We start from the raw sequence: 21,755 nt of genomic DNA, 5'->3' as shown, positions 1-21,755 counted from the left end.
CAGGCTTCGCCCCCAGGCTAGTTTTTCCAGATCACAGGGCTCTAAAATCTGAGGAAAGAAGCCAAACCCTGATCAACTATAACAGAAACCCATATATTAGATACTTTTTGATATGAGTGATACATCTGTAATGCACAGCACCATGACATCTTCATCCCTGAAAAATGGAATCTGAACCAATCAAGACTCCAGGTCTAACTCCCAGGTTACGGGAAATACAGGGGACTGAGGAACAAGTTAGACAGCACCACAAGGAAGTAATCGGCCAAACTTAGAATGCAGAATATTCTAGAGACAAATGACCCAGTTCCTCCAACAAAGTACTAGCATGAAAAAAAAATGAATTGTTACAAAATTAAAGAGACTTAAAAGATATAACAAACAAATGCAATGTGGAAATCTTGTTTGGACCCCAATTATAACAAAACAATATTACACGACACCTTGAAAAGATGGAGGAAATCTGAATGCAGACTAGATGTTAGATCATAAAAAGCAATTCTTGTTAATTTGGTAGGCACGATAATGGCCATGTGATTATGTTTGCTTTTTTAAAAAATCATTCAGAGATGTGTATTGAATTTACAGGTGAAAATACATGATGTCTGGGATTTGCTTTTACAAAATATTCTAACCTCCCAAGAAGGTTGGCGGAGGACAGATGGATTGAGATTAGCGAAACGTTAATAATGATTGAAGTTGGGAGATGGGTATCTGGGATGCATCCTAGGCTTCTACCCACAATTTTGACATGTTTAACAATGTCTATAATACACTGGGTTCCATAGCTCACACCTGTCACCTTTTGGAGGCCTGAGCAGGTAGAATCGCTTGAGCCCAGGAGTTCAAGACCAGCCTGGACAACATGGCAAAACCCCATCTCTGCAAAAACTCAAAAAATCAGCCAGGCATGATGGCATGTTCCTGTAGTCCCAGCTACTCGGGAGGCTGAGTTGGCAGGATCACCTGAGCCCAGAGAAGTTAAGGCTGCAGTGAGCCACGATTGTGCCATTGTACTCTAGCCTGCGTGACAGAGTAAAACCCTGTCTCAAAAACAAAAAAGTCTATAATAAAAGTTTTTTTTTTTTTTAGATGGAGGCTCGTGCTGTCACTCAGGCTGGAGTGCAACGGTGTGATCTCAGCTCACTGCAACCGCTGCCTCTCAAGTTCAAGCAATTCTCCTGCCTCAGTCTCCCAAGAAGCTGGAATTACAGATGTACACTACCACGCCCAGCTAATTTTTGTATTTTTAGTAGAGACAGGGTTTTACCACGTTGGCCAGGCTGGTGTCAATCTCTTGACCTGGTGATCCGCCCGCCTCAGTCTCCAAAAGTGCTGGGATTACAAGCGTGAGCCACCGCGCCCAGCAGTAAAAGGTCTTTTAAGGGAGAAGAGGAGGAAAGAAAGTGTATTTAGTTAGAGCCAACTATGTTTTAGGCTAGGCCTGTGCTGGGCCCTTACTAAATATGATCTTATTTTCCTAATCCTGAGGCAGCTATCAAATCAACCTCCTTTGCTGTCTAAAGAGAAATGGGCATTTGATAAGCTGGGAAATAAATACAGCAGGTGATAAGAGCGAGCTGTTAGCACCTGGGAACACAGAGATGCATCTAGGTAACAAAGGGAGGGACTGGACATAGCCCTTGGCAGACAAATGTCACAAGCAGTATGTCTCAATTTGCATTTCTCCTACTACGTGCTACTTACCCCTGCAGCAAAGCCAAGACTTCCATCTAAGATCCGCCTCTGAAAATCAAAACAAGATGTTTCAGTTTCCAACAGACAATAAGATGATGTTTCCTGGGACAAGAAACCATAAGGCCCAAAAGAGCCACACAGATGAAGACTGGCCCACCCCTGAGCTTGTGAGCTCCTGAAATTATACAATGGGCCAAGAACCAGGGGGAAAGTTTCCGGTTAACTTTCCATGCACCCCATAGCCAATCAGAAGTGTTCTTTCAGGCGGTGTTTGGCTTGCCGTGGCCCTTGTGTTGTCTCTGACTCAGCTCACCCTTGAATTACAACTATAAACCTTTAGTAAGTAGACAGTCTACAAGATGGAAATTACCAAGTGATGGTGAGGAGCAAGTGGAACGATAGAACCCTCACACAAGCTGGTTCATGCCTGTAATGAGCCACCGTGGGATTACAGAGGCTCACACCCGTAATCCCACAGCGGCTCACGCCCGTAATCCCACAGTGGCTTACGCCCATAATCCCACGGTGGCTCACGCCCGTAATCCCACGGTGGCTCACGCCCGTAATCCCACAGTGGCTCACGCCCGTAATCCCACAGCGGCTCACGCCCGTAATCCCACAGTGGCTCACGCCCGTAATCCCACAGCGGCTCACGCCCGAAATCCCACAGTGGCTCACGCCTGTAAACTTTGGGAGGCCTAGGCGGGCAGATTACCTAAGGTCACGAGTTCAAGACTAGCCTGGCCAAATGGTGAAAGCCCGTATCTATTAAAAATACAAAATAATTTGGTCAGGTGCAGTGGTTCATGCCTATAATCCCAGCACTTTGGGAGGCCAAGGAGGGCAGATCACCAGAGGTCAGCAGTCTGAGACCAGCCTGGCCAACATGGTGAAACCCTGTCTCTACTAAAAATACAAAAATTAGCTGGACATGGTGGCGCACACCTGTAATTCCAGCTATTCGGGAGGCTGAGGCAGGAGAATCACTTGAACCTGGGAGGCAGATGTTGCAGTGAGCTGAGATCACACCATTGCATTCTAGCCTGGGCAACAAGAGCAAAACTCTGTCTCAAAGAAGAAAAAAAAAGGCCAGGCGCGGTGGCTCAAGCCTGTAATCCTAGCACTTTGGGAGGCCAAGGTGGGTGGATCACCTGAGGTCAGGATTTCAAGACCAGCCAGGCCATCATGGTGAAACCCCATCTTAATTAAAAAAAAAAAAAAGAAAAAAAAAAAACTCACACAATGGGGGTGCAAATGGGCACCACCAGTTTGGAAAACTATTTGACATCACCAATGAGAGGTGAACACTACACGTCCCAACAGAAACGTGCCTGGATTCAACAAATCCATGAACAAAAATGTTCAGCAGTGCTATTCTAAGAGCCCAAAACTGGAAACTATCTAAATTCTCACCAACAGCAGAATGGATATGTTAATTAGGGTATACTCACACAACAGATATCATATAGCAATGGGAACACACATATACACTATAGTTATATACATCTTACAAACAGACAGGGACATTCCAGAAACTGGAAAACAAATAGGGTGAAATGAGCCAGATACAGTACATACTATATGATGACTCCATCTAAATAAAGCACAGAAACAGGGAAAATATCCCTGCTGGGAGAGCTCAGAAGGGAGACGACCCTTGCAGTGGAGGTTGGGATTGGAAGTGGCTGTGAGGTGAGGAGCTGGTATTGTTTTGTTTCTTGATCTGGGCTCTAGTTTCATGAGCATTTATGGAAAATTATCAAGCTGTACAGCTAATAAAATACACCAACCTAATAAAATGTGCGCTTTTCCACACACATCTTACATTTCAATAAAAAGGTGATTCTTTTTTTTTTTTTTTTTTTTGCTATCCATCCACTGATGAATGAATAAACAAAATGGGGTATGTACATACAATGGAACAGTCTTCAGCCTTAAAAACGAAAGAAATTCTGGCACATGTTATAACATGGATGAGCCCTAAGGACATTCCTCCAAGTGAAAGAAGCCATCTGGTCTACAGAACTTTTTACCTTACAAAACTGAAACTCTGCTAGGCATGGTGGCACATGCCTGTAATCCCAGCAGTCTGGGAGGCCAAGGTGGGCAGACCACTTGGTTAGGAGTTCAAAACCAGCCTGGCCTACACGGCAAAATCCTATCTCTACTAAAAATACAAAAATTAGCCGGGCATGGTGGCACACACCTGTAGTCGCAGCTACTTGGGAGGCTGAGGTGGGAGGATCACTTGAACTCAGGAAGTGGAGGTTGCAGTGAGCTAAGATCATGCCACTGAATTCCAGCCTGGGCAACAGGGCAAGACTCTGTCTCAAAAAAAAAAAAAAAAAAAAAAAGCCAGCCTGGCCAACATGGCGAAACCCCTTCTCTCCTAAAACTACAAAAAAATTAGCTGGGCGTGATAGTGCATGCCTGTATTCCCAAGCAACTCAGGAGGCTGAGGCAGGAGAATCACTCGAATCTGGGAGGTAGAGGTTGCAGTGAGTCAAGATCACATCACTGCACTCCAACAGAGCAAGACTCTGTAAAAAAAATAAAAAAAACCCTGAAACTCTGTATTCATTTGACAATATTCTGCCCTCCCCTGTATCCCCTGGCAATCACCATTCTACAATCTGTCTCTATGAACTTGACTTCTCTTGGCATCTTATATACCTAGGTTCCAGATAACCCGTGTTTCTGGATTGTGTGTTTTCTGATTTCCAATCTTCAATCCATCAGCTCCCGGAGGCGGTGCAGCAAGGGAGGTGGAGATTTTGCTGTTGGAACCAAGTCCTGCTGTACTGGTCTCTAACACAAGAGTGCCTGACTTGCGAACTTCCTAGAGGTGTTTCACTTCCAGATCCACCTCACCACATGCTGCAATCGATCTTAAGTCACTCATTCATTTGCCACTCTACAATGTCCACAGCCACCGAGGTGCATGATGTGAGGATTGTGCATTCAGCAAGAGATCCATTGATGGCTCCACAGCTATGGACTGAGGGTGATCGGTATTGGAGAAAAGAAGGCAATTTGAGGCATATGAGGTGAGTGTGGGTTGTGAAGTGTGGGGAGGTGATTTGGGTATGTGTGCGGGTGTGAGAATGTGTGACTGTATGTAGAGTGTGTAGAAGGGGTGTAAGGATGGGGTTTTATGAGGAGGGAGAGACGTAGGGGACATAGGCATGCATGGGCTATGGCGCAGGGCAATGAGTGAGGCTTGTGAGTGAGATACATGGAAGACGTAGGGGAGAGGAATGAGGGTCTGCAGGGAGCCAGGGAGGTGAGTCCATCTATATTCATCCCAAGAGGGAACAAAACAACCTGGAAATGGGTTAAAAGAGAAAGGAAACAGATGCCCTTTCTTCTCCCAAGGTCTTTTCAATCATCCCACCTAACTCAAGGCCATGGGGGAGGACAGTTTCACCTGAAATCTAATGTTCTTCTTTGGTCATGCATAGTACCATTTGCTCCAGGCCTGAAAGAATTTACATGGTAGGCTGGGCGTGGTGGTTCACGCTTGTAATCCCAGCACTTTAGGAGGCCGAGGTGTGCAGATTACCTGAGGTCAGGAGTTCGAGACCAGCCTGGTCAACATGGTAAGATTCCGTCTCTACTAAAGATACAAAAATTAGCTGGGCGTGGTGGCGCATGCCTGTAATCCCAGCTACTCAGTAGGCTGAGGCAGGACAATCACTGGAACCCGGGAGGCAGAGGTTGCAGAGAGCTGAGATCATGCCACTGCACTCCAGCCTGGGCAACAAGAGCAAGACTCCGTCTCAAAAAAAAAAAAAGAATGGGAAAAAGAAATTACATGCAGGTAGAAATCGGGCAGCGGGCGACTGAAGCCTCAATAACTGGGCTTCTCACTTCCTGTTCCCTTCAAGCCAGGCTGTCAAGAGTCAGGAGGGGAGGTGACAATGCATGACGGTGTCTACACAAGCAGACATCTATTCTCCTGGCCTGGCAGGGAGAAGGTGAGAAAATAAGAAGACAGTGAACAAACCCAGCAGGCATTGCCTAGGGGCTTCACAAAAGTCTGCAAACCTGCTCCACGGAGTGGGACGGTGTCACTTTACCAAAGGGCTCCCCACCAACATCCAGAACTAAAGCAAGGCAACTCACCTGTCCACTCGAAAATACGAACACGAGAGCTGCCCCAGCGGCTGTCATCCCCCAGGTGAAGAAGGTCCCCAGCAAGGCCTGGAACACAGAGCTGTGGCCTTGGAGCATGCTGGATAAAGCTGTGCAAGAAGAGCGAGAGGGTCAGCCGTCGGTGGTCCCTTTCGGTGACAGGTGCACGTTCTGACATGTCCTAACAGCCTGTGCGGCGGGAGCTGGCCTCCCTCTGGGTTGGCGGTATGCACCCTTCCACCACACCATCCCAGTGTCCCTCAGCCACCCAGCACACAGGTCAGCCTTCTCTGTCCTGGTCTCCCAGGAATTGGAAATCGTCTCACTCTGAAAGAAGGCACGTGGAGATGCCAGCGGAACTGACAAAAGAGGCTGCAACACTGAGAAGTGGTTTCAAAGAGTAGCACAAAGAATGTGGTTTATCCCAGAGGAAGGGGTCCTAGGAGGATCGGATGCAGTCTCCCCCACACAGCCTGCCTCTTCTGAGACAGACAGAGTCTTATTCTGTTACCCAGGCTGGAGTGCAGTGGTGCAATCTCGGCTAACTGCAACCTCTGCCTCCCGGGCTCAAGTGATTCTCCTGCCTCAGCCTCCCAAGTAGCTGGGACTACCGGCGCCCACCACCACACCCAGCTAATTTTTTGTATGTTTAGTAGAGACGGGGCTTCATCACGTTAGCCGGGATGGTCTTGATCTCCTGACCCCATGATCCGCCCGCCTTGGCCTCCCAAAGTGCTGGGATTACAGGTGTGAGCCACCGCACCTGGCCACAGTCTGCCCCTTCTACCATCACTTGCCTACCATCTGTGTTCAGCCTTCTCCAAAGACAGGTGACTAGCTCAGGTGATGTCAACACGCTTCCAGTCTAAATCCCCATCACAACTGCAACAGCGCACCCACCCTGCCAAAGGGTAAACTCCACCAACTGACCTTTGATCCCCACCCCCACCCCCAACTCTCCAATCCATTTCTCCATCATGCCTGCATGAGCACCCAACTCCAGCTCAACCCAATTATTTACGGCACCTTCCACAAGCCCCAGACAATCCTGCCTCCAAGTCTCTGTTCATACACTTCCCTCCTGGGATACCTTCCTTGCACCTGTCCAGCCATCAGAACCCGGAGCATCCTCTGCAGCCCACCTAATGCCAACTTCACGACCAAGGCTTTCCTGGCGTTCGCAGCCCTGCCTCAGCGTGCATCTTCCGTGCTTTCTCAGTGTGGCTTTGCCTCCATCTTTTACAGCCTTAGTTGCTTAAGGATGGGGATGATGCGTTTTCACATTTGGCACCCTGTCAAACAGGGCTTTGTGAGCCCTGAAGAATACGTGCTGCATGGGAAAGGGCCAGCTTACCTGCACAGGACAGTCAGCAAGGACAAGCAAACGGAACCATGAAGAGAATGTCCCTTGGTCAACTCTGCACCCTGCCGCTGAAGCTGGTCACACCACCGCCCACCAAGGAAAGGAAAGGAAGTACAATTCCATCTCATTTCAGCCCAGAGAGCCTCCTCCAGACTTTAACATGCTTAAAATTCTGGATCTGAAATGACAATCAGATCTCTCCCTATGGAAAATTACAAGGCAGAGAAATCCATTTGTTGAAAAGCCCTGTGTTCTGGTACACAAACGTTGGGCTCAGGGCCTCATCTCAAAGGCTCATTCATCTCCCTGATGGTCTGCCAGCACCCAGAGGGCTGGCTGGACACAACCACACTGGACTCAGCTCTGCCAGGCCCCAGTCTCTGTGAGGAGCCAGCAGCCCTGGGCCTGCAGATCAAGAGCAGGAGATGCTGCCTCGATTGACCCTAGAAGGAAACCATGGCAGAGTGTGGACGGAGCCCTTATGCCAAGCGGCTCAGCAACACACCCAGGCTCAAATCTAGGAAGGGCTATGGGTCCAGGTGAGCCCAAGTGAGCCCTGGCTCGGCCCCTGTACCAGAAACCCTGAGATAAATAGCATCTATGGTTCCAGACTCTAGTCCCCATACTCTAAACAAACTGCACCAATTGTGAAAACTATGACAGTACTAATTAAAGAAAAAAAATCATTTTTAAAAAACTACCCTTTTTATCTGTCATCTTGTTAAGCCACCCTAAAAAGAGGGGTTGGTGTTTGTTTTTAAACCAAGCCATCTGGACCATTGCACCAATCATCTATTCCGAGTTGCTGTGGATAAAATTTCAAACAGCATTTACAAAGAACAGCACACAGCGATCATCCTCTCAGTACTTATCATCCAAGACAGGGCATAACAAAAACACCTCTTTCCTGTGTTTGAATGTGCCTTTTGACAGCTAGGGAAGAGAGCAAACAATTCACATTTGCCAACAGGCCAAAGTCAACGTGGATCTTGTGGGCTGGCGAACAGAAGGGAGGAAGCTCCTGGGTGTTCCCGGTGGTCAAGGAAACACTCATCTAAGCCTGTCCCCATGTACACCTGAGCACCCTGCTGAGTAAGAAAAACAGAAGACCAAGGCCACCATCTTTTCCATACCAACAGGAGCAGCGCTTATCATGGGCAATGCAAGCCCAGTGCCCTTTGGAGAAGGTTCTTCTCCATTTGCTATTTTAAATCCTCGCTGCTCCAAGGGTGGTCAGACAACCAGTAGCACTGGTCCAGCCTGGGAGCTAGTCAGGAAGGCAGAAACTCAAGTCCCACCCCAGACTTTCTGAATCAGGGTCTGCATTTTGTGGAATTCCATGCGAGATTCTTAGGCACATCGAACTGTGGAAAGCAATGGACTAAAACTGGTAAAACTTCAGCCAGGTGCAGTGGCTCATGCCTGTAATCCCAGCAACTTGGGAGGCCGAAGCAGGCAGATCATCTCAGGTTAGGAGTTCAAGACCAGCCTGGCCAACATGGTGAAACCCCATCTCTACTAAAAACACAAAAATCAGCCAAGGGTGCTGGCTCGCACCTGTAATCCCAGCTACTCAGGAGGCTGAGGCAGTAGAATCACTTGAACCCAGAAGGCAGAGGTTACAGTGAGCCAAGATCACACCACTGCACTCCAGCCTGGGCGACAGTGCGAGGCTCTGTCTCTAAATAAATAAATAAAACTGGTAAAACTTCTACAATACCAAGAGCTTAGAAAATGAGTTCTCCTGCCCCATGTGGGATTGGCAAGACCAAGGAAGAGTCCCAAAAGAACAAAACGTTTTCTGCAGAGTCTCAAGAGAATAAAAGTTTCTGGCAGAGTCCAAAGAGAACAAAATTTTTCTCTAACTGGCAGACCAGTAACGATTTAGGGCACAGCATCTCCATGCAATGGGGCTCACTCAGACTTCCTCGGGATGGGGATATTAACTCCATCAACCTTGATTAGGTAGCGGGAGGGAGAATAATTCTCTGCCCGTTCCAACTTTTAAAATGCCAACAGCCTATACACTTGTATACATCTACCACAGCAGCACAGGGGCATTTCCGGCTGACTGATACAGGTTTGTTGTCTTTCTTCTCCCCGCCCCCTTTTAAACCTGTCGTTCCGCTTCAAGAGGCTGAAGTTGCAGAAGTGGAAAGAGGACTAGGGCTGCTGGGCCTTAGTGGAACTGCACACACATGCCCTAACTCCACGAAGGGGATCCAGCAGAAGGATTCAGGTCTGGGCGGAGAGGACTGTGGAAAAGTTCTCTAATGCCTCGCTACTCAAAGCCTGGTCCGCGGACCACCCAACCTGGGAATTGGTTAGAAATGCACACGGTCATGCCCCAGTTAACCAGATTCCCAGTCAAGTTCAAGAGGTCCGCTAACAGCCAGAGCAAGTGGGAGGGGCCTGGAATTGTAGCGGTATCTGTTCCCAGGAATCCCGGGTCCTCCACACACCCCCTAGGAGGCGATGAACGAAGAGGAGCTTGGGTGAGGACTGTAAAAAGAAGGTAGGTCATTGCCCTCCAGATCACCCTGGAGGGGGAAAGGGGGGTCCGGGGACTTCCTTCCCGCTGCTCCCCACCCTCCCACCCTGCCCGCCACCTGCCAAAGCCGCCAAATTTCTCCTGCAAACCCCTCCACTCTACAGGAGCACCCCCTTCCAAGCTCCAAGTGGCTGCCCTTCCACGTCCCACACTCTTGTCCTGATAGCCCCCGACCCCGGGCCTCGAGTCCAACCAAAGGCACTGAAGGAGAGAAAAGCCGACTCACTAGGGTGCCCTCTCCAGCCCCCACTGCACTTCCATCAGCCCCGCTGCCGCTCGCTCGCCGGCTCCACTCCCGTAGTCACTTCCTGCTTCCCTCCCGCACACGTGGCCCTCCCGCCTCCAGGCCCCGCCCCCTCAGCCGCTTCTGGCAACTCCCGCTTGAAGAATAGATTCTCTGGTTCACAGCCATCTGCAGGCTCAGGAACAGATCCGGGCGGGCAGAACAGAGCCCTGAGGCCAAGAGCTGAGCAGTCCGCCAGTGACTGCAGCCCTAGGAGAAGCCGCAGATACCCAAGGAAAGAGCCCTTTGTAATACCCCTGAAGTTCCCTATGCTTCTACACCTTTGGCAGCCGGGTCCATACCCCTGAGTGCGCAGCAAAGCAGGATGCTCTGTGTATGTGTTGGCAGGGGAGGCTGGGGGCAGGTAACGTGATGTTATGATCAGCATCATGCTCCAGTCAATGGCCCTCAAAATCATTGAACGGTAGCTCACACCTGTAATCCCAACACTTTGGGAGGCTGCGGTGGGCAGATCACGAAGTGAGGAGTTCGAGACCAGCCTGGCCAACATGGTGAAACCCCATCTCTACTAAAAATACAAAAATTAGCTGGGCGTGGTGGTGCGTGCCTGTAGTCTTAGCTACTCAGGAGGTTGAGGCAGGAGAATGGTTTGAACCCAGGAGGCGGAGATTGCAGTGAGCCGTTATGGGGCCACTGCACTCCAGCCTGGTGCCAGAGCAAGACTCCCATCTCAAAAAAAAAGAAAAAGTAAAAGAAAAAGATTCACTGGAGGGGGTCAAATACAGAGTGCCATCACCCCCAGAGGTTCTGGTTCTGTCATTCTGGCTGGGGTTGGCATTCTGGGCTGGTGTGTGTGTGTGTGTGTGTGTGTGTGTGTGTGTGTGTGTGTGTTGGGTTTTTTTTGAGATGGAGTCTCTCTCTTTCCCCTAGACTGGAGTACAGTGGCCCGATCTCGGGTCACTGCAGCCTCTGCCTTCCATGTTCACGTGATTCTCCTGTTTCAGCGTCTGGAGTAGCTGAGACCACAGACACGTGCCGCCAAGCCCGGCTAATTTTTGTATTTTTTTTAGTAAAGACGGGGTTTCACCACGTTGCCCAAGCTGGTCTCGAACTCCTCACCTCAAGTGATCCACCCGCTTTGGCCTTAAAAAGTGCTGGATTATAGGCATGAGCCACCTCACCTGGCCTGAGATTTTGTTTTGAGCTAGGAGTTGCTGATGCTGCTGTCCTGGGACCACCCTTGGAGAAGCACTGCCCTAGGTCAAATGCTATAATCCACGGGACTTCTGTGAAAAGACCAGAGGATAGGATTGGCTAGATTTAGCCAAAAACAAAACAATAAATAAATAAAAACAAGACGCCTGATTAAATTTGAATTTCAGATAAATAACAAGTCATTTATTGCTATAAATATGCCCTGGGCAATGTTTGGGACATACTTATGCTACAGTGGTATTTGTTGTTGATCTGAAATTCAAACTCAGCTGAGTGTCCTGTGTTTTATTTTACAACTGCCTGCGGTCTCATGGCAATAGCCCGAAGGGTCCAATGACAGGCCTCTTTTTTCCAGCAGAACTAGGCTGTTCACACTGATGTCGCACCACATACCATACACTCCATGGGGAAGAGAAGACAGCCTGGCCACTGGAGGGTGGTCTTTGCCCTTAAAAGACCCCCAACTAGGAAGACTCAAATCAGCCATTGCAATTCCACGTAACAGAATATGACACGCACACGGAGATGCAACACCCACATGGCACTGCCCATCAATTCAACTTCCAAAACATCATAGCTCTTCCTGCACACTGCAATAGCCATAAAATGATACGATGTCTTGGATCAATTTCAAAATATGATGGAAGAGAGAAGTGGATGGAGTAGACGTTAAACAAAATTGGCCATGAATTAACCATTGTTAGGCGGGATGCAGTGGCTCACACCTGTAATCCCAGCACTTTGGGAGGACAAGGAAGGAAGACTGTTTGAGTCCAGGAGTTCAAAACCAGCCTGAGCCACAAAGCAAGATCTTGTTGCTATAAAAAGCTAAAAAAAAAAAAAAAAAGCAGTGGGGCAAGGTGGCAGGTGGCAGGTGGCAGCTGGGCCTGTAGTCCCAGCTACTTGGGAGGCTGAGCAGAGAGGATCACTCGAGCCCAGGAATTTGAGGCTGCAATGAGCTGTAATGGTGCCACTGCACTCCAGCAAAAGACCCTGTCTCTTAATAACAAAAGGCCAGGTGCCGTGGCTCACGCCTGTAATCCCAGCACTTAGAGAGGCCAAGGTGGGTGGATGACCTGAGGTCAGAAGTTCGAGACTAGCCTGGCCAACATGGTGAAACCCCATCTCTACTAATAATACAAAAAAATTAGGTGGGCATGGTGACACATGCCTGTAATCTCAACTACTCGGGAGGCTGAGGCAGGAGAATCACTCGAACCCGGGAAGCAGAGGTTGTAGTGAGCCCAGATCGCACCATTACACTCCAGTCTAGGCAACAAGAGTGAAACTCCATCTCAAATAAATAAATAAAATTAACCATTGCTGAACCTGGGGACTGGGCACATAGAGGTTCATTAAATGTTTCTGTTTCTACTTTTTTGAAATGGAGTCTCACTCTGTCACCCAGGCTGAAGTGCAGTGGTGTGATCTCGGCTACTGCAACCTCCACCTCCCAGGTTCGAGCGATTCTTCTGCCTCAGCCTCCCAAGTAGCTGGGATTATAGGCGCATGCCACCATGCCCAGCTAATTTTTTGTATTTTTAGTAGAGACGGGATGTTGCCATGTTGACCAGGCTGGTCTCAAACTCCTGAGCTTAGGCAATCCACCCGCCTCAGCCTCCCAAAGTGCTAGGATTACAGGCGTGAGACACCGTGCCCGGGCACCTGAATTCTTTATAATGAAAAATAAACAGAAACGTTGACAACAATCCACAAAGTGCCTCTCTTGTCCAATCCTTTCTCTCCTTTCTCATTGCTGCTGTGAGGATTCAGCCTCCCCCTCCCTTATCTAGGTCATGCTAGTCACCTCCGTCCACTCCACCCTGTCTAGCCTGTTCCATGCACCACTGCCAAGATCAGCCTGTCTAAAGCACAGGACGTCACTTTCCTGCTCAAAAAGTTCTAATAGCTCCCCAGTGCCTTTGGTATAAAGTTCAAACGCTTCAGCCTGGAATTCGAGGTTTCCTGTGGCATGATTCCAGCTAAACGTTCTCAAGTCTGTATCCCAGTGTTCTCTTCCCTGTACCCTCCGGCCAAGCCAGGCTGCACAGCTCGCTGTCCTCCACACAGCCTTTGCACTCTGCCACGGATACCTTCCCTTATGCTATTTCTTCTGAACTACCCTTAGCCTCCCCAGTCTAAGCCCTACCATCCTGCAAGACCTAAGTTTAATGCGATCTCCTCCGACAACACATATGCAGGAAGTAGAAAAGTTCCTTTTTTTTTAAGTTTCCTTTCTTGTTAAAGAATAAATGTGCTAATAACTCTCTGTTAAGCCCTATCCTATGTAGCTGTTCAACATGCCATGCGTACAGGCACGCAGTACATTCTATGTCCTTGTACTTTAACCAAAATATCTGTGCTGGACGTGCTCACAGGCATGTCCCAGCTCTCCATTGCTTTTACCCATTTAGAAAAGTTTTAAGTTGTTAGCCAATCAGGTTTCAGGTTAGACTGTGAGGTCCGACTCCAGCCAATGGAGATCAGACACAGCAGTAAGAACAACCCCAAATGCGTAAGGGATACATTTGACTGTTTTCCTTTATTCATTGTACTCTCCTCGCAAAATGGCTACCGAGCGTAACCTTCCTGCAGTCCAAGAAGTAAAAATCGCATTGCTGAAAGATCCTTTGTCTCAGTGCTAATTTTTCTTTGCAGCACTGACTGAGCATCTATTTCCAACATCTATTTCCATCACCATCTGACCTCATCGCCCACCTGTCCCAGCCCTGGTTACAGATCGAGTGTCTATCCTCTAAGGTTCCACAGAACTCCATCTGGATTTCAAGGTACTTGCCTCCTTCTATCTGATACTGTAGGATCTCACTTCACAGCTATATTCAGCACACAGGTCAGGACTGGAATCAAGTTCCTCGCTGAGCTCCCTTCCCCATCCCAGCCAGCATAGCACCTCATATTCCAGCATGTCCTCATAAGATGCTTGCACGCAATGTGTAGGTAAACTCGATGTGGAGAAGGGAAAGTGGGGACGCAACTAACATTTGTTGAATACCCGGCCTGGGCCACTTTACCTTGACATCATCTTCTTACGTAAAACTCACAATGCTCAGGGGAAGGTATCATTATTCCCATTCTACAGATAAGGAAATTGAGGTTCAGGAAAGCTCTGGAGTGACCCAAGGTTCATGGGGCAGTGTGGGATACCAAGGCCAGCTGACTCCTGCCATGGTGCCCTTCCTGCATGGGGCACTCAGGGCTCACAGGATGAGACCCAGAACCACCTTGATCAGCATTTCTGCATCTCACTTTCTTTGAACCACACCAAGCCCATAAATGGAGGGGTGATAACCCCCATGAGGCAAATCTTATCCTTTTCCATCTTTCTCAATAAATCCCCACACACATGCCCACTCCACAAACATGCAGACTGCCCCTTTCACACACTCCCTTACAGTAAAAAGTGCCAGAGTGTTGGCCAGAAGATAAATGTTTATTGGGCCAGGTGCGGTGGCTCACGCCTGTAATCCCAGAACTTTGGGAGGTTGAGGCAGGTGGATCATGAGGTCAGGAGTTCAAAACCAGCCTGGCCAACATAGTGGAGGAGGGCACCTGTAAGCCAAGCTACTGGGGAGGCTGAGGCATGAGAATCACTTGAACCTGAGAAACAGAGGGTGCAGTGAGCTAAGATTGCGCCACTACATTCCAGCCTGGGGACAGAGCAGGACTCTGTCTCAAAAAAAAAAACAAAAAAACCCATAACTGTAACAGTGAAAGGGATTTTACCTGACCAACTCCATCTTACTTCTAACCTCCCAGCTGTTCTTGTTCATTCCTAGACATAGGCTGAACTCACTTTGGGAGGAATTTAATTTGTAGTTTAAAACAAAGATAACAGCCCTTTCCCAAAACAAGCCTCCTTCTTGCCTGTGGATTAGACGGCTTTTGTAGGACTAACAAATTAGCCACAAGATTAGAAATTATGGCTGGGCGCAGTGGCTCACGCCTGTAATCCCAGCACTTTGGGAAGTCAAGGCAGGCAGATAACCTGAGGTCAGGAGTTCAAGACTAGCCTGGCCAACATGGTGAAACTCCTTCTCTACTAAAAACACGAAAATTAGCTGGGTGTGCTGGCTCACACCTGTAATCCCAGCTACTCAGGAGGCTGAAAAATGATAATCTCTTCAGGTGGAGGCTGCAGTGAGCCAAGATCGCACCACTGCACTTCAGCCTGGGTGACAGAGTAAGACACTGTCTCAAAAAAAAAAAAAAAGAAAGAAAGAAAAGAAATGATGGTTTAGGGGGTCAGGCAGCTGGAGGCTACAAGATTCTGAACCTCCCTCAACTGCTTCTAAGATCAGCGCTTGAGATATTTTGCAGACCCTGGACTTGATGCATCAGCTGGTACCACCCAGATCGATAAACTGGCCCATCTGATCTTGTGGCCTCTACCCAGGAACTGACTCCACGCAAGAAGACAGTTTCAACTCCCTGTGATTTCATCTCCAAACCAACCAATCAGCGTTCTTAACTCACTGGCCTTCCCCATTCACCAAATTATCCTTAAAAACTCTGATCCCGGCCAGGCACGGTGGCTCACACCTGTAATCTCAGCACTTTGGGAGGCTGAGGTGGGCAAATCACTAGAGGTCAGGAGTTAGAGACCAGCCTGGACAACATGGCAAAACCCTGTCTCTACTAAAAATACAAAAATTAGCTGGGCGTGGTGGCGCATGCCTATAATCCCAGCTACTTGGGAGCCTGAGGCAGGAGTATTGCTTGGATCTGGGAGGCTGAGGTTGCAGTGAAACTCTGATCCCAAAATGCTCTGGGAGACTGATTTGAGTAATAATAAACTCCGGTGGCAGGGTGCTTTGCAGGCAGTGAGAACTGCTTCCCACGCATCGAAGGACTCTGATGCCAATCATCAGCAAAGGAACTGCAGGACAACAAGATGGTAGATGGCCTTTTCCAGAGCAATCTCTGTAGCTTGATCTGGCTATGTGCCATGCTGGCACCTCCTCCTGGAAGACTGCAGTGGGACAGAGCAGGGCACAGCCTCCTTTGCATGAATTACTATTTCTCTACTGCAATTCCCCTGTCTTGATAAATTGGTTCTTTCTAGGTAGTGGCAAGGTGAACCCATTGGGCAGTTACACTCTGAGCTTCATTCTGCTCATCCTGAGTCTGGGAATAAATAACACAGGGCTCCCTCCAGGTTACTGTGATCTGGAGTGATGCCTCCAACACCCTGCCTAGCACACATCCAGGCTCCCTTGAATGGTGATTACCCATCAGCCCTCTTCCTCCTTCACTTATTCATTCTTCATGGACTCAGTTGAACTTTCTTCAGCCCCTACCCTGTGCCGTGCACTTTGCTAGAGCCGGGTGGGTACAGGGAAGCCAACTCAGCAGACGCGGCTCTGCCTCACCCGCCCTCGCTTGCCTGCCGTTTCTTCCCCTGTGCTGGAGGCTGACCATGGACACAGCATGAGGACTGACTCTGAGCCCGGAGCAGCCTGTTCCTTCCTTCTGCAGCGTGTGGAAAATAAACCCAGCGGGAACTGGCTCTCAGATCTGCTGATGGGCTCCTAACAGCGACAGTAATAGGCAGTTTATAGACATGCTATAGAAATGTAAGGGGTTTCCTATTGTTGTTTGTTCAGGGGATTGTTAAAATTGCCCTCCGCCCATCTATCCAGAATTCATCTCCTTCCCTCCACAGTTGCTACCTGTGTTCAAACAACTGTGCTTCAACGTCCGGCCCTGACCACCTGATAAATGTTCCTCATACCTCCTCTGCCCTCCAAACAGTTCCTGCTCTTCACAGCAGCCAAAATGATCTTTTAAAGACAGAAACAGGCCAGGCGTGGTGGCTCATGCCTGTAATCCCAGCACTTTCGGAGGCCAAGGCAGGAGGAGCTTGAGGTCAGGAGATCAAGACCCTCCTGGCCAACATGGCGAAACCCCATCTCTACTAAAAATACAAAAATTAGCTGGGCGTGGTGGCATGTGCCTGTAATCCCAGCTACTCGTCTGAGGCAGAAGAATTGCTTGAACCCAGGAGGCAGAGGTTGTGGTGAGCTGAAAACTCACCATTGCACTCTAGCCTGGGCAACAAGAGCAAAACTCCCCCTCAAAAAAAAAAATAGGAAGTCAATCTGTCACATAAGTGTTTTTTTAGACAGAGGTTCTCTCTGTCGCCCAGACTGGAGTACAGTGGCAGCACAATCTCAGCTCACTGAAGCCTCTGTCTCCCAGGTTCAAGTGATTCTCCTGCCTCAGCCTCCTGAGTAACTGGGATTACAGGCGCCCATCAGCATACCTGGATAACTGGTATTTCTAGTAGAGATGGGGTTTCACCATGTTGGCCAGGCTGGTCTTGAACTCCTGACCTCAAGTAATCTGCCCACCTTGGCCTCCCAAAGTGCTGGGATTATAGGTAGGAGCCACTGCACCGGCCTCCGAACAGAAGGTTCTAACCAGCCTCTTACATAAGCACCATCCAGAGCAGCCACTTGGCACCACTTTTCTGAGCCTAGTACAGGGAAATGCTGCCTAGAGGGCTGGAAGGAGAAACCAAGTTGGCCATCTGGTCCTTCCTTACCTTTGTCTAATGTTTGAATCCAAACCTGCACCACATATGCTTGAGGAAGGCACCATGGTAAAGGTTTCACTGACTTTATACAGATCATTGTTGGGATCAAAGTTTCTGGTTTTGTGACTGAATTTTTTTTTGTTTGTTTGTTTGTTTTGTTGTTTTTTGAGACAGTCTCACTCGGTTGCCCAGGCTGGAGTGCAGTGGTACAATCTCCACTCGCTGCAACCTCCACCTCTCGAGTTCAAGTGATCCTCCTGCCTCAGCCTCCCGAGTAGCTGGGATTACAGGTGCGCGCCACCACACCCAGTTAATTTTTGTGTCTTTAGTACAAACAGGGTTTTGCCATGCTGGCCAGGTTGGTCTTGAACTCCTACTTCAGGTGATCCACCTGCCTCAGCCACCCAAAGTGCTGGGATTACGGGTGTGAGCCACCATGTCCCGCCTTGTGACAGTTATTTAAAATGCAAAACCAAGCTTACTTGACTTCCAGTTTAATATGATATCCAATTATTAGACAAAAAAAAAAAAAAAAACCACCACTGAGAGAACAGGAACATCTCAACTCTGCCTCTGAGATGATAATAGGCATAAATCAGTTTTTCTCATTTTTGTACATTTTTTACTTCAAACAATTCTTCTGGCATCTCATAATAAGCAATTCTGTGGAGGCCATTTTGACAGGCTTACAAAGGGAAATTGCTGAACAATTAAGTTCTATTTTGAGCCTATTCTTTCACAATTGCATCGATCACGTAAATGACCTGTTCATTCATTCAGTCACTCAGCAAATGTTTACCGCACGCTCACTGTGTCAGAGGCACGTCTGGGTCACTGGGTACACACCAGGAGGCGAGGAGGATGCCACCATGGCCTCACAATGCTTCCAGTCTAGAAGCTTTGGGCACTGGATCAATCGTGCATTATAAACTAAGGCTTATTATCAGTGCTGCTATATCATTAAACTGCCTCCTTCCTCTTCTTATTCCTCATAAAACATCCATGCCTTCCACTGCTGGAAGCCAGTGAGTCACTCTAGCTAGTGAGGACAAATCAACAGGCGAGAACAATTGGTCACGAGTTTCAGCATAGCCAAGCCCAGGGCTGTCACCTGCAAGGGGGTTGCTGGGGGCAGAGAGTGTTCCCGATGGGGAGGAGACCAGGTTACATATCAGTGTAAACACTGCTGATAAATTGTCCAGAGGTCTCAGAAGAAAAGGACTCAAATCTAAGTTCTGCATACTTGTGATTTCTTTCTCATTCTAAAGTAATATTCATTTTCCTACCTAAAGTTCTTACTTTTTTTTTTCTTAAATAAGACCTTCAAATTGTATAAGTTTCAGAATCCACAAAACCTGGATGGGTCCTGGGCGGATGTTTAGAAATTTAAGCAGAAAAACAAATAAATTCCTCCACTGCGCAGAATCATACCTCTCCCTTCCCCTGAGGATGTCCATGTCCTAATCCTGAAACCTGTGAAAATGTCACCTTACAGGGCAAAAGGGTCTTTGCTGATGTGATTGAGCATCTGGAGATAGGAGATCATCCTGGATTATCTGGGTGGGCCCACATAATCAGCCACAAGGGTTCTTATAAGAAAAAAGAGGGCCGGGAGCGATGGCTTAAGTGCTGTAATCCTAGCACTTTGGGAGGCTGAGAGCACTTGAGACCAGGACTTCGGGGCCAGCCTGGGCAACATGGCAATACCTGCCTCTACTAAAAATAGAAAAAATTAGCTGGGCGGGGTAGCATGCACCTGTGGTCTCAGCTGCTTGGGAGGCTGAGGCACAAGAATCGCTTGAACCTGGGAGGTGGAGGTTGTAGTGAGCCGAGATCACGCCACTGCACTCCAGACTGGGTAACACAGCAAGACTCTATCTCAAAAAAAAAAAGAAAGAAAAAGAGGGAGACAGCAGAGTCAGACTAAGAGGAGGTGATTCGACACAAGAGAAGCAGAGGTTGGAGTGATGCGGCCAAGAGCCAAGGAATGCAGGCTGGACAAGACAAAGAAACAGACTCTGTCCTAAAGCCGCCAGAAGGAATGCAGCCTTGGGACACCCCAATGCTTAGGACCTCTGACCTCCAGAACTACGTAACATAATAAATTTGTATTGTTTTAAGCTACTACGTTTGGGGTCAGTTGTTACAGCAGTCATGAAAAGCTAACGCACTTCCTTTTGGCTGGAAGCATCTAATGTCAAGACACCCTTCTCTGGTGATGTTGTAAACCACCAGGATCCATACTGGGTCCTCATTCACTGTCATGACTAAGTAGGACCAACTAGATAATTTGCAGGACCTGGTGCAAAATGAGAATGGGAAGCTCCCGGTTCAAAGAGCAGGGGGAAATAATGGCATTAAAGGAACTAGAACATAAAGCCTTTTCCTTTCTTCTATATCCCTCCCCTGACAATGTGGAGACTCCATAGTTTCATCAGACTTTGCTTACAAAACACAAGTTCAAAGATAAAGTTATTAGCAAACTCAAGACAAGACAGCAGAGCATTAAACAAGCCCAGTTCCTTCTCCGCATGGGGTCCTGAAGCCCATCGCATCCCTGGCTGATGGGTAGGCCCAGACTGAAGGCCACAATGTCAAAATGGGAAAATCAGCCAGGGTTGATTATTCATTTAAAAAAAAAAAAAAAAGCTCACAGAGAGCTTCAGAAGTAGAAGTTTCTAGATGGAGAGAAAGCAAAATGCAAAATGTGCAATACCCACAGCCAGAGCCGGAAGTCCTGATCTAAGCCAGTCCAGGGAGGGCCGCAGCAGAAAACCCCAGAAGCCTGGAAATGGGGAATGGACATCCTGCCAAAGGGAGCCTGGAATTTGGGAAGGAGAAATTTTTCAGTTCCCAGAGGGAATGAGAAGCTAGGTGAGAAAAGAAAGCAAGACCATCTTCTCAGCAATCAGAAACTAGTGGACCAGTATCTGGGGTCTCGAAGCTCTCAGGCCTGAGGATAGGTTAAAAATTGTTTTAAAATGGGCCAGACATGGTGGTTCACGCCAGTATTCCCAGAGCTTTGAGAGGCTGAGATGGGAGGATTGCTCGAGGTTAGGAGCTCAGGATCAGCCTGGGCAAAATACTGAGACCCCATCTCTACAAAAATTTTTAAAAATTAGCCTGGTGTGGTGGTGCACACCTGCAGTTTAAGCTACAAGAGAGGCAGAGGAGAGAGGGTCACTTGAGCCCAAAAGATAGAGGCTGCAGTGAGTTATGATCACGCCTCTGCACTCCAGCCTGGGCGACAGAGTGAAACCTTGTCTTAAAAATAAATAAATACATACATTAATTAATTAATTAATGTATTTATTTATTTATTTTGGAGATGGAGTCTCACTCTGTTGCCCAGGATAGAGTGCAGTGGCGTGATCTTGGCTCACTGCAACCTACACCTCCCTGGTTCAAGCGACTCTCCTGCCTCAGCCTCCCAAGTAGCTGGGACTACAGGCATGCGCCACCACGCCTGGCTAATTTTTGTATTTTTAGTAGAGACAGGATTTCACCACGTTGGCCAGGCTGGTCTCGAACTCCTGACCTCAAGTGATCTTCCCAGCCTCGGCCCTGCAAAGTGCTGGGATTACAGGCGTGAGCCACTGCACCCAGCCAAATAAATTGGATTTTTAAAAGAAGAATTAAAAAATAGATATTGGCTCAAAAGGAAAAAAACTGTACAAATCTAAATATAATATTTAACTATATTTCTATAAAACCTCGTTAAGTGTTGACTTTGGTATTCATAAAAATTTAATTACATTCTCATTGTTGGTTGCTGGGTCATTAAAAAGAGGAAGAAAAAAATTAATTACATTTGAAAAGCAATCTAAGGCTTAGCTTTTCTGACTTTGAGAGAATTCCTATGTATGCACAATGATGGCCAAGAAATCACAGTCAGTCGTAAATCAAAAATGCTTAGGGCCAAATACTTTCAAAAGCAAAATTATAAAAATCTTTCTGATTCCTTTATAAGGAATAAAAGTACTTAATGTGGAAT

The 21,755-nt window shown here is 47.9% G+C and overlaps 1 protein-coding gene across 2 annotated transcripts in view; it reads right to left on the bottom strand.

Annotated features, from left to right (window-relative positions):
* SLC39A11 (solute carrier family 39 member 11) overlaps positions 1 to 10,060 on the bottom strand; it is a 444,045-nt gene extending 433,985 nt beyond the window's left edge. For both annotated transcript variants that reach the window (XM_064369170.1, XM_064369171.1), the window contains exons 1-3: positions 9,973 to 10,060; positions 5,824 to 5,942; positions 1,708 to 1,746 (exon numbers count right to left, since the gene is read on the bottom strand). In XM_064369170.1, the coding sequence (XP_064225240.1) occupies positions 1,708 to 1,746; positions 5,824 to 5,931 (147 nt within the window). In that variant the 5' untranslated portion in view covers positions 5,932 to 5,942; positions 9,973 to 10,060. The remainder of the gene's footprint in view (positions 1 to 1,707; positions 1,747 to 5,823; positions 5,943 to 9,972) is intronic.
* Between the last annotated feature and the right edge of the window lie 11,695 nt (positions 10,061 to 21,755).

Source organism: Aotus nancymaae, unplaced genomic scaffold (assembly GCF_030222135.1).
Source record: "Aotus nancymaae isolate 86718 unplaced genomic scaffold, 86718_ANA_hifiasm-v0.15.2.pri h1tg000089l, whole genome shotgun sequence".
Lineage (NCBI taxonomy): Eukaryota > Metazoa > Chordata > Mammalia > Primates > Aotidae > Aotus > Aotus nancymaae.
Note: the sequence above shows the minus strand (reverse complement) of the source record. Positions and strands in the feature narration are given on the sequence as shown.